Source organism: Scyliorhinus canicula, chromosome 12 (assembly GCF_902713615.1).
Source record: "Scyliorhinus canicula chromosome 12, sScyCan1.1, whole genome shotgun sequence".
NCBI classification, from domain to species: Eukaryota; Metazoa; Chordata; class Chondrichthyes; order Carcharhiniformes; family Scyliorhinidae; genus Scyliorhinus; species Scyliorhinus canicula.
Window position 1 is genome coordinate 28,276,695 of NC_052157.1, and position 17,451 is coordinate 28,294,145.

At 48.7% G+C, this 17,451-nt stretch overlaps 1 protein-coding gene across 2 annotated transcripts in view; it reads left to right on the forward strand.

Moving 5' to 3' along the window:
- myo1ea (myosin IEa) overlaps window positions 1-17,451 on the forward strand; it is a 182,498-nt gene that overhangs the window by 135,789 nt on the left and 29,258 nt on the right. For both annotated transcript variants that reach the window (XM_038814836.1, XM_038814837.1), the window contains exons 19-20: window positions 4,276-4,420; window positions 15,352-15,466. In XM_038814836.1, the coding sequence (XP_038670764.1) occupies window positions 4,276-4,420; window positions 15,352-15,466 (260 nt within the window). The remainder of the gene's footprint in view (window positions 1-4,275; window positions 4,421-15,351; window positions 15,467-17,451) is intronic.

Below are 17,451 nucleotides of genomic sequence, written 5' to 3' on the forward strand. Positions count from 1 at the left end.
CAATGTGTTCATGAATTCTGGAGGGGCAGGAAACAAAAAGATGCAAATTTCAAAATCTTGTTGAACTGGAGAATTGTGTGAAAGAGCTTGAATCCGCAACAGATACAAAATATAGAGTACAAATGATTATTACTACCAAATCGAGCATAACAGTTCCGAGTAAATCAGCCAAACCACATTATGAATGGAATGCTTTGATTTTATCTCCATTGAGTCTGTACAGTGTAGAAAGAGGCAAATTGGCCCATCGAGTCTGCACTGACACTGCACTGTCAAATGAGCCTCTATCCACATCCACCCTGCCCTATCCCCGTAACCTAACCTGCACATGCCTGGACACTAAGGGGCAATTTTATCATGGCCAAACCACCTAACCCGCACATCTTTGGACTGTGGAAGGAATCCGGACCCGGAGAAAACCCACGCAGCCAGGGGGAGAACATGCAAACTCCACACAGATAGTGATCCGAGGCCGGAATTGAACCCGGGTCTGTGGCCCTGTGAGGCAGCAGTGCTAACCACTTTGCCATCATGCGGCCTGTCTCACAGCCTCTCAATGAATAACTATTTAGTTGCCTCACGGCGCTGAGGTCCCAGGTTCGATCCCGGCTCTGGGTCACTGTCCGTGTGGAGTTTGCACATTCTCCCCGTGTCTGCGTGGGTTTCGCCCCCACAACCCAAAAATGTGCAGAGTAGGTGGATTGGCCACGCTAAATTGCCCCTTAATTGGAAAAAAATAATTGGGTAATCTAAATTTATAAAAAAAAAAAAATAACTATTTAGTTGACATTTTTTGTTTACTTCAGTTTTTGAGATTAACTGGGCTGGTTTTTCCATTTGGGAGACTAAGTCCCCACGCCGGCGTGAAGGCGATGGTGTTTTATGCGAGGAAAACTGGAGCAAAACGATCACCGATTCCCTGCTCCGGGGAGGGCTAGCAGGGAGGCAGCATAAAAATCCCAGCTCTAGCTGCCGTTACGGCCGGGAGCATTGCCGGGTCCGTGGCTGCGCATGTGCACGGCAGCGGCCTGCAGCGACCACGCCGTGCTTCATGGCGGTCGCAGCCCGCAGACCCGGACCACAAAAATACTCCCCCCCTTCGGCTACTCGCGCCCCCTCTGCCCGCGGATTGGCCCTCCTCCCGACTGTGGCGGCGCTGGCCTGAGTTCACGACGGGTGAGGCCACACGTGTCCCATACCGTCGGGAACTCGGCCGGTCGGGGACAGAGCATCGCAGGGCAGGCCTCAGCCAATGGCCTGAAGCCATGAATACGGCACGTGACAGCGGCGCCGCCCCTGATTTGGACGCCATCGGGGATTCTCCGGCCCCTCACCGAACACGATTTCGGCATCAGGGATCGCCGAATCCAGCCCACTATCTATGGGTTGCACTTCTTTTCTTTGCTGGATGAATTGCAACAGTAAAACCTAAGACTGATACAGCACACAGGGCGTCCATTCTGCCCGTTGTGTCTGTGCTAGCCTTTCGGCAGAGCACTCCAATTTATCGCATTCCCCTACTCTTTCCTGATAGCCCTGATATTTTTTTTCCTCCTTCAAGTATTTATTGAATTCTTTCTTGAATGTTACCATTGAGTTTGCTTCCAGACAGCAGCATGGTGGCACAGTGCTTAGCACTGCTGCCTCACGGCGCCAAGGTCTCAGGTTCGATCCTGGCTCTGGGTCATTATCCGTGTGGAGTTTGCACATTCTCCCCGTGTTTGCGTTGGTTCGGCCCCCATAACCCAAAGATGTGCAGGGTAGGTGGATTGGCCACGCTAAATTGCCCCTTAATTGGAAAAAAAAATAATTGGATAGTCTAAATGTTAAAAAAGGGGGGGGGGGAAAAAGAATTTGCTTCCAGCACCCTTTGATGCAGTGCATTCCAAATCACAACATTTTGTTGTGTTTTTGAAAACAAAATGCTTCCTCATTGTAAGTATGTGCCCTTGGGTTACTGACCTTTCTGCCACTAGAAACAATTGTTCCTTATTTTACTCTGCAAAAAACATTTTGAACTCAGGCAAATTCTCCCTTAAACCTCGGTGCTCAAAGTAGAACAACCCCAGCTTCTCTGGTTTCCATGTGACTCTCATTCCTCATCCCTGGTACCGTTATAGTACATCTCTTATTCACTCTCTTCCCAAGGTCCTAACATTCTTCCTAAAGTACAGGATCCAGAATTGAACACACTGCAAGGCCTGACCAGTGTTTTTTTATAAAGGTTTAGCGTAAAAGTCACTTGGCAGTTCAAAACTGGACTATTGCTGAAAAGAGAAACATATTGTTGAAGCTTTTCATCTTGCACTCATCACGACAAATGCAAGAATGCCAAATTTCAAAGGATCACAATAATTTTTAATAAAGGAGAAAAGGGTGTTGATTGGTTGGCAAGTTTACTTTGACTGAGGTTTAACTTGCGATTCAATCCTCGCTGATGTTAATACTGGACAAGTCAGATCCCAGACTGAAACCTTGCTTGATAGATCCTAACATTTTTTTAGAAACAGTGGAACATAGAACAGTACAGCACAGAACAGGCCCTTCGGCCCTCGATGTTGTGCCGAGCAATGATCACCCTACTCAAACCCACGCATCCACCCTATACCCGTAACCCAACAACCCCTACTTACAGACTGCGCACAGACAGTGACCCAAGTGGGAATCGAACCCAGGACCCTGGAGCTGTGAAGCAACAGTGCTAACAACTATGCTAATGTATCCCTGTAACCCTCGACTCCCTTTTTTTAAATCATTTAGGGTACCAAATTCATTTTTTACAATTAAGGGGCAATTTAGCGTGGCCAATTCACCTACCCTGCACATCTTTGGGTTGTGGGAGCGAAACCCACGCAGACACGGAGAGACTGTGCAAACTCCACACGGACAGTGACCCAGAGCCGGGATCGAACCTGGGACCTCGGTGCCATGAGGCAGCAGAGCTAGCCACTGCGCCACCGTGCTGCCCTCTCAATTCCCTGCTGGATTAAAAATCTGTCGGTCTCAGCCTTGAACATAGTTAATGATCCAGACTCTGCTGCCCCCTGCGGTAAAGAATTCCACAGATTCATTACCCTCTGGGAGAAGAAATTCCGCCTGTCATAAAGCTGTCATTAATGGGCAACCCTTTACTCTGAGATTATGCCCTGTCGTCCTCGACTCACCCACGAGGGGAAACGACCTCTCAGCAATATGGTACTTGGCCAAAATGATAATAGCTTTGTACATGGATACCAGATGATCATGGAGCAAGATCTAGCCAGTTACATTGTGAAAGGCCATCAGAGTGATGTATGTAGTGTTGAGTTTCAGGTGAGGGAAAGCCACTTCTTGGTGTAAGATCGAGGCATGGAGAGGAACCAAACTTGGGTTTGAGGAGAACGTGTGGGATACATCATTTTCTGGTATGGTAGGAGGAAATGAAGAGGACCCAGGGATGGCCAGGAAAGGTTACAGGGAGGGAGAAGAAACCCTCTCTAACTAAGGAGGAATGTAGGACAACGAGACATTGGTTTGCGAGAACGAAGAGAGGAAGGGAAGGGTAGTAAATTTGTTTGTGGAGCTGTGTGAACAGAGGTCAGTGTGAGAAGTCAGACTATTTCTCATTTGGAATATTGACTGTAATCTGTAACTGAGATATTATTAAAGCAAGGTATTCCTTGGCTCAGCCCTTGCATGAGTTTTTTTAAACTGCACAAAATCAGCTGTCGTATAATTTAGAGCATAGTTATTGGGTCCTAAAATGAGCAATGAATGATTTGAAAAGCACAGTGAAAATTGGCCATCTAAAGTTATTGTTGGTGATGCCATGTGTGTGGGCCTGAGATTGGCCCCGGGGGTTAATGGACTATTTGCTGTTTACATTTAGCTGTTCCACTGGGATTAATGGCGTATTTTTACTAATAAACATTTCCAATGTTTACCAAGCAAGAAACCTTTTATAGTCTGCTGAATTTTCAAACTGAGGAAGGAGCAGTGCTCCGAAAGCTAGTGTTTGAAACAAACCTGTTGGACTTTAATCTGGTGTTGTCAGACTTCTTACTGTGCTCACCCCAGTCCAACGCCGGCGGCATCTCCACATCATTGATTGGGACATGGTTTATAACATCCGTTGCTATTTATTTTATCTTGAACACAAATTGTTTAGTTCCAGGGCTGAGCAAAATGAAACTAAAATTGGAAATGGTATAAAGCCGACTCTTTTGTTTTCTGTTTTCAAATTCGTGCCATTCTCTGTGGAACTTCTTTGCCACGACATCACCTTTCTCATTGCAGGTATGCTATTCTGACTAAAGAGACGTGGCCTTCATGGAGAGGAGATGTGAAGCAGGGAGTTATCCATCTCCTCAAAGCAGTCAACATGGACCAGGATCAGCACCAGCTGGGGAAAACCAAAGTCTTCATCAAAGCCCCGGAATCTGTACGTGAACTCTTTGTACTTTATCTACTATCCCTGGTCCGTGATCTGGGGCGGGATCTTCTGCTCTCTCTGGTAGCGAGCTTGGAGCTGGGAAGGGCATTTGTTTTGGCAGATTTGTAGCATACCTCATACCGCCTTCCTGCCCTCACCTGAATTAAGTTCTAAACGGGAAGGTCCATGGTCAATTGAGGCCTTTAAGTGGCCAATTAATAACCACTTAAGGGCCTCATCCTGCTGCTACTGGGAGTAACCCAGCTGCAGGCGGGTTTGTCACCATGTGGCGTGTGTGAGCCTGCGGGGGTCGTTTGTGCACCTTTGGTTGGGGGGGGATAACTCAATCGGCACCTCATCGAAAGATGGGGCAGCCTCTGAGAGAAACCTCTGCCCTTGCTTTCGATCCCTCTGACCCCCCCCCCCCCCCCCCTTTCAGCTCTATTCCCTCCCCCCTTTGAAAACCCCTCCCTAACATTACTTACCTGCAGCCTGAGTCCTCAGTGATCCTGGAGCGAGGGGCAGTGTCCTCCCGGCAGCAACCACTACCCCCTTAGTGATGCTGCTGAGCACAAGAATCGGAACCTCTGCCCCCGGGGTCTTGATCCCAGAGGAAGGCCCACTGTTTTTTTTATATATAAATTTAATGTACTCAATTATTTTTTTCCAATTAAGGGGCAGTTTAGTGTGTCCAATCCACCTACCCTGCACATCTTTGGGTTTGTTGGGGGGGCGAAACCCACGCAAACACGGGGAGAATGTTCAAACTCCACACGGACAATGGCCCAGAGCCGGGATCGAACCTGGGACCTCGGCGCCGTGAGGCAGCAATGCTAACCACTGCGCCACCATGCTGCCCTCGGTGGGCCTTCCTGAGAAGAGGCCTCTCGCCACCTCTCCAGCCGGCAGACGGGACGCCCAACACCACAGCCTAATCCCGCCCTCGGCTCCTCCCTCGGTTCCTTTGCAGAAGGACTTGTTTTGAAAGAGCAGCTCCACCCATGTTATGATTGTGGTTTGGTTGCAAGTGAATAAACCTCTCAAATTGTTTTTTCCCCTGCACCAAACAAAGAAGTGTGGTGTTCCTTAAATTATACCCTCCCCCCCGCCTTCGGGCCTGTGGTATTGTTCTTTCACTGGGCTTGCCTTGTTCCTCCCGTGTGCTACCCCGTAAATTGGACGATTCTTTTCTTAATTTCTATTTGTTTATCCTTTTAACGGGAATAAATTGTTGTGGAATGAGAATGGAATATTGTGCGAAGTACTCTGAAAGAGCAATGCCAACCTGGCACAAGGTTCTTCACACATACCACTCTGTCTGCTCAGTATAGAGAAGACTCTACACTGATGGTGACCAACTTTGTCTGGAATGTGGGTGAACTTTGCCGTCCGTCTGTCCCCCCTCCCACCCACCAGCGTAACTGAGGTGGGCGGACTGAAGCTCTGCAACTGCAATTTGAGTTTGGAAGGAAGTTGTTCTTGGCTGCAGACTCCAAGCCAAGGATTGTCGAACTTGCCGAGGGGCAGTAACATCAGATTGCTGCTGCCAAGTTCCTGTAACTCCCCCGGGATGTACGGCTGATCTCGCCGGTATCGCGCCCTCACAGGATCCAGAAAAAGAGAGTGCGTCAGGAACTATTCTTGTGGTGTGAGTGATCCTCCATTCCAAACATTCAGCGTTCTCAATTTGAAAGGTTGCATCTTGAACTGAGTCACTTACTCGCCAGCAGGCTCATGACTACACTGACTATGTGCGAATGTTAAAAAAACACATTCTGAATTGCTTCAGAATATCTCTCCATTCCTGCATTTATTTAATTTGGCCCCATCGTATGCCAGGTAAAATATATTTCCCTCCTCCTTCCAGTCTCCTGGCCTCAGCAGCATCAGCACTGATTCCATTGTCAGCCAGATGTCAATGACCCAATGAATGAAATGAAAATCACTTATTGTCACAAGTGGGACAGCACGGTAGCATTGTGGAAAGCACAATCGCTTCACAGCTCCAGGGTCCCAGGTTCGATTCCGGCTTGGGTCACTGTCTGTGCGGAGTCTGTTTCCTCCCACAGTCCAAAGATGTGCAGGTTAGGTGGATTGGCCACGATACATTGCCCTTAGTGTCCAAAATTTCCCTTAGTGTTGGATGGGGTTACTGGGTTATGGGGATAGGGTGGAGGTGTTAACCTTGGGTAGGGTGCTCTTTCCAGGAGCTGGTGCAGACTCGATGGGCCGAATGGCCTCCTTCTGCACTGTAAATTCTATGTAAGTAGGCTTCACTGAAGTTACTGTGAAAAGCCCCTAGTCGCCACACCCCGGCACCTGTTCAGGAAGGCTGGTACGGGAATTGAACCGTGCTGCTGGCCTGCCTTGGTCTGCTTTCAAAGCCAGCGATTTAGCCCAGTGTGCTAACCCATTCACACTCTGAGAGAGTGAATTCATCCAAAGTTTACTTCAGATTTGGAGGTCGTCCACACTTATTTTAAATGTCAGTAGGGTTGATGTAGTGGTGGGCATGATCGCAGACACACACACAAAACATTATTGTTGGGGGGATTAAAAATGGACACGCCCAGCATTAAGTGATTGAATTTAACTTGACCCTTTGGAACCTGTTCGGGCCGAGGGCTGGTTTCACATTAGGGTCTACGGTTCAGATCCCAAACCACCTGCTGCCGGCAGTTCAACCTTTGGGTCTGCAAGTAAAATCGATTTGACCCTTGACCCGCTTTGCAAACCATTGTTGGTATCCACATTGCTGCGGTGTGAAAGACAGTGGCCGGAATTCTCCGTCCATTACCATTCACCTTCCAGCTGACACCGCACCTCTGCCCACGGGTTTCCTGGCGGAGTGGGGTGGTTACGAAGGGAAATCCCATTGACAAGCGGCGGGATGATAGAATCTTGCCGCTGGTGACCGGCGCATCGCCAAGAAACACCAAGCGTGGGAGGGGGGTATGACCGCCGGTATGACCCCCCCCCGCCGGGTCAGAGAATCGCCCGGGGCCGGCATCAATCCCACCCCCGCTGTGTCCTGAATTCTACGCCCCCCCCCCGAGATTCGGCAGGGGCGGAATCATGCCGCGCCAGTCGGCGGGCCCCCCCCCCCCCCCCCCCGTGGCAATTCTCCGGCCCGCGATGGGCCGAAGTCCCGCTGCTGACAGGCCTCTCCTGCCTGCGTGGATTAAAACACCAACCTGACCAGTAGGATTGGCGGCGCGGGCAGGCACCGGGGTCCTTGGGGGGGGCCGCGGGGCGATCTAACCCCGGGGGGGGTGCCCCCACGGTGGCCTGGCTCGCGATCGAGGCCCATCAATTGGCGGGCGGGCCTGTGCCGTGGGGGCACTCTTTTTCTTCCGCCTTCGCCATGGTCTTCACCATGGCAGAGGCGGAAGAGACCACCCTCCCCTGCGCATGCGCCGGTATGACGTCAGCAGCCGCTGACCCTCCGGCACTTGCGCCGGCCGGCGAAGTCCTTTCGGCGCCGGCTGGCGTGGCACCAAAGCCAGTTCATGCCAGCCGGCGGAGTGGGAACCACTCCGGCGCGGACCTAGCCCCTCAATGTGAGGGCTTGGCCCCTAAAGGTGCGGAGACGACCGCACCTTTGGGACAGCCCGAGTGGTTCACACCACCAACACGCCGGGACCCCCCGCCCCGCCGGGTAGGGGAGAATCCCGGCCCATATTTCTATTAGAACAGTGCTCAGCAAGCCATGACTCGGGCCCCGTGTGATCCTTCAACATCTTATTTGCAGTTCCCAACCTTTTCCAGTTGCGTCTCATTAACAGGAGCAAAGCCAAAAAATAAACTAATTCTTGCTCAGGAAGAACTCTGTTTTTTTTCATTGTGAAGATAAAGGGCTACGTTTTGCTGTTGGACAAGTTACCATTTTAACAAAATGCACCATTGTGCTTTAAGTAAACACGTTCGAGTAGCATAGCTGCACCATGGCTAGAGATAATGCCAAGGGGGCAGCAGGGTGGCGCAATGGTTAGCACCCCCACGACCCAAAGATGTGCCGGGTAAGTTGATTGGCCACGCTAAATTGCCCATTCATTGGGAAAAAAAGAATTGAATACTCTAAATTTATTTTTTAAAATAGATAATGCTTTTATCTCTTGTGACACGAGTTTCGAGGTGGGAGCCATTTAACCAGGCAAGATGATGTAGAGTGGGGCCTCACCCCCTTTACGCCTCTGCCCCATTTAGATCCGAGGCCAGAAGTCTCGTGGACAGCCAATTGAGGGACCTAAGTTGGCAATTAATGCACTTAAGGGTCTCAATGCAGTGGCACCGGTATTGAATCAGCAGTGAGCAAGGCAATCTGAAAGCAGGAAACTCGAGAAGCAAACTCTGTAGGGGCTGGCAAAAATAGACTTTGGACCTCTAGAAAATGTGGCTGGAGAAGTAATAATAGGAAACAAACAAATGACAGACGAACTGAATAGTTACTTTGGATCAGTATTCACGGTGGAAGACACCAGTGGGATGCCAGAGCTCCAGGAGAACCAGAGGGCAGAGGTGAGTGCAGTGACCATTACTAAGGAGAAGGTTCTGGGGAAACTGGAAGGTCTGAAGATGGATAAGTCACCTGGACCGGATGGACTACACCCCAGGGTCCAAAAAGAGATAGCTGAGGGAATTGTGGAGGCATTAGTAATGATCTTTCAGGAATCACTGGAGGCAGGAATGGTCCCAGAGGACTGGAACGTAGCTAATGTAACACCACTGTTTTAGAAGGGAGGGAGGAAGAAGATGGGAAATTATAGGCCAATTAGCCTGACTTCGGTCATTGGCAAGATTTTAGAGTCTGTTATTAAAGATGAGATTGTGAAGCACTTGGAAGTGCATGGTAAAATAGGACTGAGCCAGCACGGCTTTGTCAAAGGGAGGTTATGCCTGACAAATTTGTTAGAGTTCTTTGAGGAGGTAACAAGCAACTTAGACAAAGGAGAATCAGTGGACGTGATTTATTTAGATTTCCAGAAGGCCTTTGACAATGTGACAAGGAGACTGTGAAGTAAGTTAAGAGCTCATGGTGTTCAGGGTAAGATCCTGGCATGGATAGAGGATTGGCTGACTGGCAGAAGGCAGAGAGTGGGGATAAAGGTGTCTTTTTCAGGATGGCAGCCGGTGACTAGTGGTGTGCCTCAGGGGTCTGTGCTGGGACCACAACTTTTCACAATATACATTAATGATCTGGAAGAAGGAACTGAAAGCATTGTTCATAAGTTTGCAGATGATACAAAGATCTGTAGAAGGACAGGTAGTATTGAGGAAGCAAGGGGGCTGTAGAAGGACTTGGACAAGCGAGGAGAGTGGGCAATGAAGTGGCAAATGAAATACAATGTGGAAAAGTGTGAGGTTATGCCCTTTGGAAGGAGGAATCTAGGAATAGACTATTTACCAAATGTGGAAATGCTTCGGAAAGCAGAAGCACAAAGGGACTTGGGAGTCCTTGTTCACGATTCCCTTAAGGTTAATGTGAAGGTTCAGTTGGCAGTTAAGAAGGCAAATGCAATGTTAGCATTCATGTCGAGAGGGCCAGAATACAATACCAGGGATGTACTTCTGAGGCTGTATAAGGCTCTGGTCAGACTTCATTTTGGAGTATTGTGAGCAGTTTTGGGCCCTATATCTAAGGAAGGATGTGCTAGCCTGAGAGGGGGTCCAGAGGAAGTTCACAAGAATGATCCCTGGAATGAAGAACTTGTCATATGAGGAACGTTTGAGGACTCTGGGTCTGTACTCGTTGGAGTTTAGAAGGATGAGAGGGGATCATATTGAAACGTACAAGATACTGCGAGGCCTGGATAGAGTGGACGTGGAGAGGATGTTTCCACTTGTAGGAAAAACTAGAATCAGAGGACACCATCTCAGATTAAAGGGACGATCCTTTAAAACAGAGATGAGGAGGATTTCTTTTCAGCCAGAGGGTGGTGAATCTGTGGAACTCTTTGCCGCAGAAGGCGGTGGAGGCCAATTCACTGAGTGTAAGGCAGAGATAGATAGGTTTTTGATTAATAAGAGGATCAGGGGTTATGGGGATGAGAAAAATATCAGCCATGATTGAATGGCGGAGCAGACTCAATTGGCCAAGTGTCCTAATTCTGCTCCTATGTCTTATGGTTTATGGTTGCAGGCTCCCAAGGGGTTCTTCGTTCAAAGGCACTCAGTGCCTAATCGAGGGTTTCAGCATCGGAAAGGGGTGCTCGCTGTGAGCCAGCACACTCTGCCCTTGGTGATGAACAACCCCTCCCCCGCCTCCCACGATCCCTTCCAGCTCTCACTCACCTGTGGCCTCCTCGCCCTCGGTGATCCTTGGCTTCTCCTTGGTGCAATACCAGCTGGTGCCACTAATCTCCCAGTAGCGCTGCACACAGCAGAAACCTCTCGGGAAGGGGGATTTCAACCCCCGGGTCCTTAATCTGGAGATGGCCGGCCAATGACCAGTAAATTTCAGGGGCTTTTTCGAAAGGAGGTGACGGGGGGGTGGGGGTCCTAATTTTATGCATCTTAAGTTCAAGTTATTTTAAAGATGATTTACTGATAAAATTATACCGTGAAAGATACCGTGGGCAGCCCGGTACCTCAAGTGGATAGCACTGTGGCTTCACAGCGCCAGGGTCCCAGGTTCAATTCCCCGCTGGGTCACTGTCTCTGTGGAGTCTGCATGTTCTCCCTGTGTGCGCGTGGGGTTTCCTCCGGGTGCTCCGGATTCCTCCCACAGTCCAAAGACGTGCAGGGTAGGTGGATTGGCTGTGCCAAAATTGCCCTTAGTGTCCAAAAAGGTTTGGAGGGGTTATTGGGTTACAGGGATAGGGTGGAAGTGAGGGCTTAAGTGGGTTGGTGCAGACTCGATGGGCCGAATGGCCTCCTTCTGCACTGTGTGTACTATGTAGTCTATGTACATTTCTAGTCAAAGAAGTGATAATTCAATTATGTCTATTTTAATTGTGTTTCTTTAGGTACATGCATTTTATTTATGGTAAATACAAGTTATGCATTCCACCAGAGATAGTTAGCAATTTGTGAAGTATTGGTTTAGAAATATTGGGCAGGATACAACCCAAAAATTTATGTTCCGGTTTCGGACGTGGTTAGTGGGATTTTTCTCGGTGCTGCGCTGTTCGATGGCACGTTGCCATTTTTGTTGCCTCGGCGAGGAACTCCCTATCGAGGCCACACATGAGTCATTTCCTACACTAGTGAGCTCAGCTCGCCAGCGCCGGGAGACTATTCGTGGATCCCAGGCGCCATTTTCAAAGACAGTCCCAATCTTTCGTCACCCTTTCAGCGAATCCTCCGCGGGGCTGCCCCACTTCACCCAACCTACCTCTTCCAGGGTCCTTGTGCTCCACCCCTCACCCCACCTCTTATGGGCAAGGCACGTCTGGGCCTGATCGATGGTACAGGCAACCTGGCACCCAGACATCTTGGCACTGCTAGTCTGGAACCTTGGCAGTTCCCCAGCCAGCCTAGCAGTGTAAATGCGCCATGCTGGTAGTACCAAGTTGCCTCGCTGACAGCAGGAGAAGGTGCCACCCTTCCCAATGCACGACCACCTGGGGGTCTCCAGTGGCCTGGGGGACCCTCCCAGGTGGTGTTACGCCTGGACCACGTTTCTGTGGACCAATGCTACACGGTGCCATTGCAAAGTCTCCCAGGCACAGCCGGTGAATCCCAGATACGGGGAGAATCCGGCGAACGCATATTTAAATGCGCCTAATGGCTCATTTAAATCTCGCTGGGCGGGATCCAGATTGCAATGTTTCATGAGATTATGTCAAATCTCGCAAGACATTTTGAGCGTTGCCAATTTCGCAGGATCTAACCGCCTCATCCCGACACTAAGTCCATTGAATCCAGTCTATTGGGCGGGATTTTCCACACGCCCTGCAGTGTGTCGGCAATGGCGGAGGCAGCTCAGCATTGGCCATTGTTGGGATCCTCCGGTTCTGCAGCTGTCAATGGGTTTTCCTATTGTTTGCACCCTCCTCTGCCAAATACCCCGCTGCAGTGGGTCAGCGGGAATGGCTTTCACCCATTGAGATTTTTCTTCATGCAGTTGCCAATAGGGGCTGGTTTAGCTCACTGGGCTAAATCGCTGGCTTTGAAAGCAGACCAAGCAGGCCAGCAGCACGGTTCGATTCCCGTACCAGCCTCCCCGGACAGGCGCCGGAATGTGGCGACTAGGGGCTTTTCACAGTAACTTCATCGAAGCCTACTCGTGACAATAAAGCGATTTTCATTTTCATTTTTCATAGGTTTTATTTTGGTGATGTCCGGGTAGAAAAAGACCCGCCCATCTGGAAGAAAAACTTACTCTTGATCTAATATTACTCAGGACTTGTCAACTGCCAAGCTGCTGTTCTCTGCTCCCAAAATAATGAAGCTTTTGTCCGTGTGGAGTTTTTTTTTAAATTTTAGATTACCCAATTATTTTTTTCCAATTAAGGGGCAATTTAGTGTGGCCAATCCACCTACTCTGCACATTTTTTTGGGTTGTGGGGGTGAAACCCACGCAGACACGGGGAGAATGTGCAAACTCCACACGGACAGTGACCCAGAGCCGGGATCGAACCCGGGACCTCAGCGCCGTGAGGCAGCTGTGCTAACCACTAGGCCACCGTGCTGCCCGTCCGTGTGGAGTTTGCACATTCTCCCCATGTCTGCGTGGGTCTCACCCCCACAACCCAAAGATGTGCAGGGTAGGTGGTTTGGCCACGCTAAATTGCCCCTTAATGGGAATTTTAAAAAAAAAAGAATAATGACTTTATTGACAATAGTCTCAATGATAAACATTTAATTCACTAATTCGTCACAGCGGACGTTTTGTGATTTCTTTTTCCCAAGGGAGTGCTAAAAATCAGACAGGATGTTTAGTCTCTTTGAAACAACAAATAAAACTGGTTGCAAGTTCATGTAGGAAATGACAGAATATTGAGAAATGCCAGCATGCATCAGCACTGAAAACTCAAGGCAAACTTTGTGGCTAAATCTGCCTGGGCAATGGACCAAAACTGTCTGGAGTAACTGCTGTCAAATGGTTTTCCTGAGGCGTCATCCATTACTGAGATGCACTTTGTCAACTCTCAACCCCCTCTCTCATGTTGTTTTTTATTTTATGAAATGGATGTCTTGCATGAAACTTTCAATACCTCTATGTGTTTCAAAGAGAAAATCAGAGCATTCTTCATTTCTGTTGATCTGAGCTTCCGGTTTGTGAGGCAGCACCCACTCCTCCAATAGCTCTTGTGGGTTAAAGCCCTGCCCAGTGTGTTACTGAGCCCAATACACTTCTGTTACGACACCCTGTGTGAATCGATGAAAATAGAGAAGTTAATGTCTGTGTGTGTCTCGGACTCACAGAATCCCTGAAACGCTCCCTGAGTTCTCTGAGAAGTATCCCCTCGGGATAGGATCTAATCACCACCTGTTGCCGGGCAGAGTACGGCCTTTTAGCTAATTTATTGGCCACCAGCCGACCAATCGTCAGTTAGTGAGAAAGAAAAAGGAGTCCCTGAAAACAAGGAACAAGCCCCTCTTCAAGGGCAGCACGGTAGCATTGTGGATAGCACAATTGCTTCACAGCTCCAGGGTCCCAGGTTCGATTCCGGCTTGGGTCACTGTCTGTGCGGAGTCTGCACATCCTCCCCTTGTGTGCGTAGGTTTCCTCCAGGTGCTCCGGTTTCCTCCCACAGTCCAAAGATGTGCAGGTTAGGTGGATTGGCCATGATAAATTGCCCTTAATTACCAAAATTGCCCTTGGTGTTGGGTGGGGTTACTGGGTTATGGGATAGGGTGGAGGTGTTGACCTTGGGTAGGGTGCTCTTTCCAAGAGCCGGTGCAGACTCGATGGGCCGAATGGCCTCCTTCTGCACTGTAAATTTTATGAAATAAAACAAATCTCTCGAGAAAATCTCAGCCGGTGGAGGCGGGGTGAGGGGAGAGAAAATATATTTTGACCCCTGTACTCTTGCCACCTTCCCATTGGAAGAAATATTTTTAAATATCTGAATCAGGATGAGCACGTACTTAATGGCTGCTTTCTTGATGAAATCAGACTATTTCATCAATAATACCAATGGACAGATTTACATATCATTATGCCAATCCCTTTTACCTCCAGGCATCCAGCAAGGAATCTGTTGTGTTTCCACATTGCATGATTTCCTGTTGTGGACACCCCCTGCCAAACGTTACCATGAGAACACCTTGTAAATGCTTCAAGCATTAGTATGTCAGGAGGTGTACTACCAGAGTGTCCTCGCCTCAGTACCATCGGACCTCCAATCTCGGGACTCTTTTCCTTGTACATAGGATGTTTGGGCGGAGATTTGTTAGATGTGTTCAAATTCAGGAGGGGCTGGATAGGGCAAATAGGGAGAAACGGTTCCCATTGGTGGAAGGACCAAGAACCAGAGGGCAGAGTTAAGGTAATTGATAAAAGAATTAAAAACAATACGAGAAGGAACCCTTTTCCACAGAGTGAGTGGTTAGGATCTGGAATGCACTGCCTTGGAGTGTGGCAGAGGCAGGTTCACTTGAGGCATTCAAGAGGGAATTAGATGATCCTTTGAAAAGAAACAATCTGCCTCTTGGAGAAGGCAGGGGAATGGCTATGGGCGAAATGCTCATTCAGAGAGCTGGTACAGACACGATGGGCCGAACGGCCTCCTTCTGTGCTGCCATAAGCCTGTGAGTCACGGTTGCCAGCAGGGCCAGCTGAGAAGGTGCTGGAGAGAAGGCGTTGGGTGTGATGCACCATCTCCTCCAATCATCAGCATAGTCTGTTTTCTCTTTAACCCCTCTGATATTTTTATCACAGTCTCACTTGTTGCAAGTCCTTTAATGGATGATGTGAAAAATTAAGTTTGAGCAGATTGATGAAAGCTTTCAACTATTTTTTCTCTCCCCCCCCCTCACCTCCCCCGACACAGCTATTTCTGCTCGAGGAGATGAGGGAAAGAAAATACGATGGATACGCTCGAGCGATTCAGAAGGCATGGAGGAAATATGCTGCGAGGAAGAAATATGTCAAAATGAGAGAGGAAGGTAGAGAATCTTGCTCCTGTCTCTCTCGGGCAGTCTTGGTTACTCAATAGTCGCCCTAATAACTTGGTGGTTTCTGAAGCGAGCAGCTGAACCGTATCGGAGCTGAATAGCTGCCAGGTTCCAGTTCCTGCTGTGCTACACATTATTACACAAAATTAACAGTACCGTCACCCCCACCAGTCTGTGTCTCAGGCCCATGTTCCACACGAGCCTCCGCACCCCCCTCACCTAACCCCATCAACATATCATTCTTTTTTTTCTCCCCTGTGCTTTTTTGGGGGGGGTTTAACAATGAATTTATTGCTCACAAAATGGTATTTCCAGGCTGAAACAAAGAGACAGGCGCTTCACGGAATGGCCAGTTTCTTAAAGTTGACTCTTCTGAGTCAACTTTCGTCCCTCCTTATTCTGGGAGCAGAACTGGTTCACCAACTTTCACATTAACTTTCACATTCACCATTCTTCACTCAGTCACCAGGTCCAACCGCTACAACTGTTGCTTGAAGTATTGTCCCCTGGGATTGTTCTCGAAGCACAATGCCGCTTTCTGTTACCTCTTCTGCTTCAGCCCTTTCCACCCAAACACGATGGAAGAGGGGTAGAAATGTTTTGAACGCCTGATCATCTCAACTCCTTGTGATACTGCGTCCACCATTCTGTCCACTTTCAGAATTTAAATGCTTCTCCTGAATTCCCCACTAAAGTCATTCATGTTGATCTTAGATGAACAATAGATACGCAAAACATCGGTAATGAAATGAGTATCTTAATTGCGACAGTGGCCCCAGTTCGCTCAGCTGCTTCGATGGCTGCTGCGTTAGGTTAAGAATTAACACCAACAGCATGGGTTTGATTCCTGTTCTAGCTGAGGGAGACTTGGGACCTGCCTCCTTGCCCTGGCCCTCTGAGAGTGGAAGGCAATGGCAAAGCCTCACTGGGGGAAGCAAACGTTATGGAAATGGCTCAGGAGAAAGCAGATAATGAGCCATGGACATATGGTGGACAGAGCACATGTAAATGAATCGCACCCGCACTTCTTGAAGTCCTCTTGCCATATCCATCTCATTTCCATCATCTTCATCTCAATGTTTCTTCCTGTGCCACCCCCATACCACTCATGCAGTGTCCCTCGCCCGTAGGGGCCAACCCCCCCACCACCCCCACCATCCTTCCATCATCAGCTGTCGTATTCCCGTCACAGCCTCCCGTTCTCCAATGCCGAATGTGCACCAAGTTCCACTCACCAAATCACATTATTGTTTCCAACAAACCTTCTAAATGTCACTGATCGTTATTGTCTGCCTGTTCACACAGGTGGAATTCCCTATTCCCGCTGACAGTGCACCCCCTTCCCGCGGATTTCCCGGCAGCATAGGGTGGTTTCAATGTGAATTCTCATTCATAATGACGGGAGCAGAGAATCCCACCGCCAGCGAAAGCCGCGTTGCCGAAAGACACGCGGCTGGGAGGCCGGAGAATCCCATCCAATATATTTTCAGCATTCACAACAAAACCAGGCAAAGCGTTCCAAGTATCAACAATTCTATGTGGCAAATTTATGTTACAAATATCAAGACGGTTTAGTTGGATGACCACGCAAAGTATCGTAATTGCGAGGAAAAGAAGTTTTCAGGTTAGAAGTAGTAAGGCCATGTATCAATTTATAAACTTCAACCAAATCAAAAATCAATCTTCTCTAACGATTAGAATCCAAGAATTCTTTAAGCTCCTCCTAAGGTATTTCCCACATATCTTCCATTTTCCTGTCAGCAATCTCTCTATAAGGTGTATATCTCGCTAAAGTGTGGATTCCAAACTGTGGAAACATGCTCCAGATGTGGACGTACCAGCTGCTTATAGAGTTTAAGATAAACACTTAACATCCTGACTTAAAAAGGATGCATTCAGCACTCGTAAAACATTTGCTGCCCGCTGCGCAGCCTGAGCCACACGATTCGTTAACTTCAAATTACTTGTAAAACACT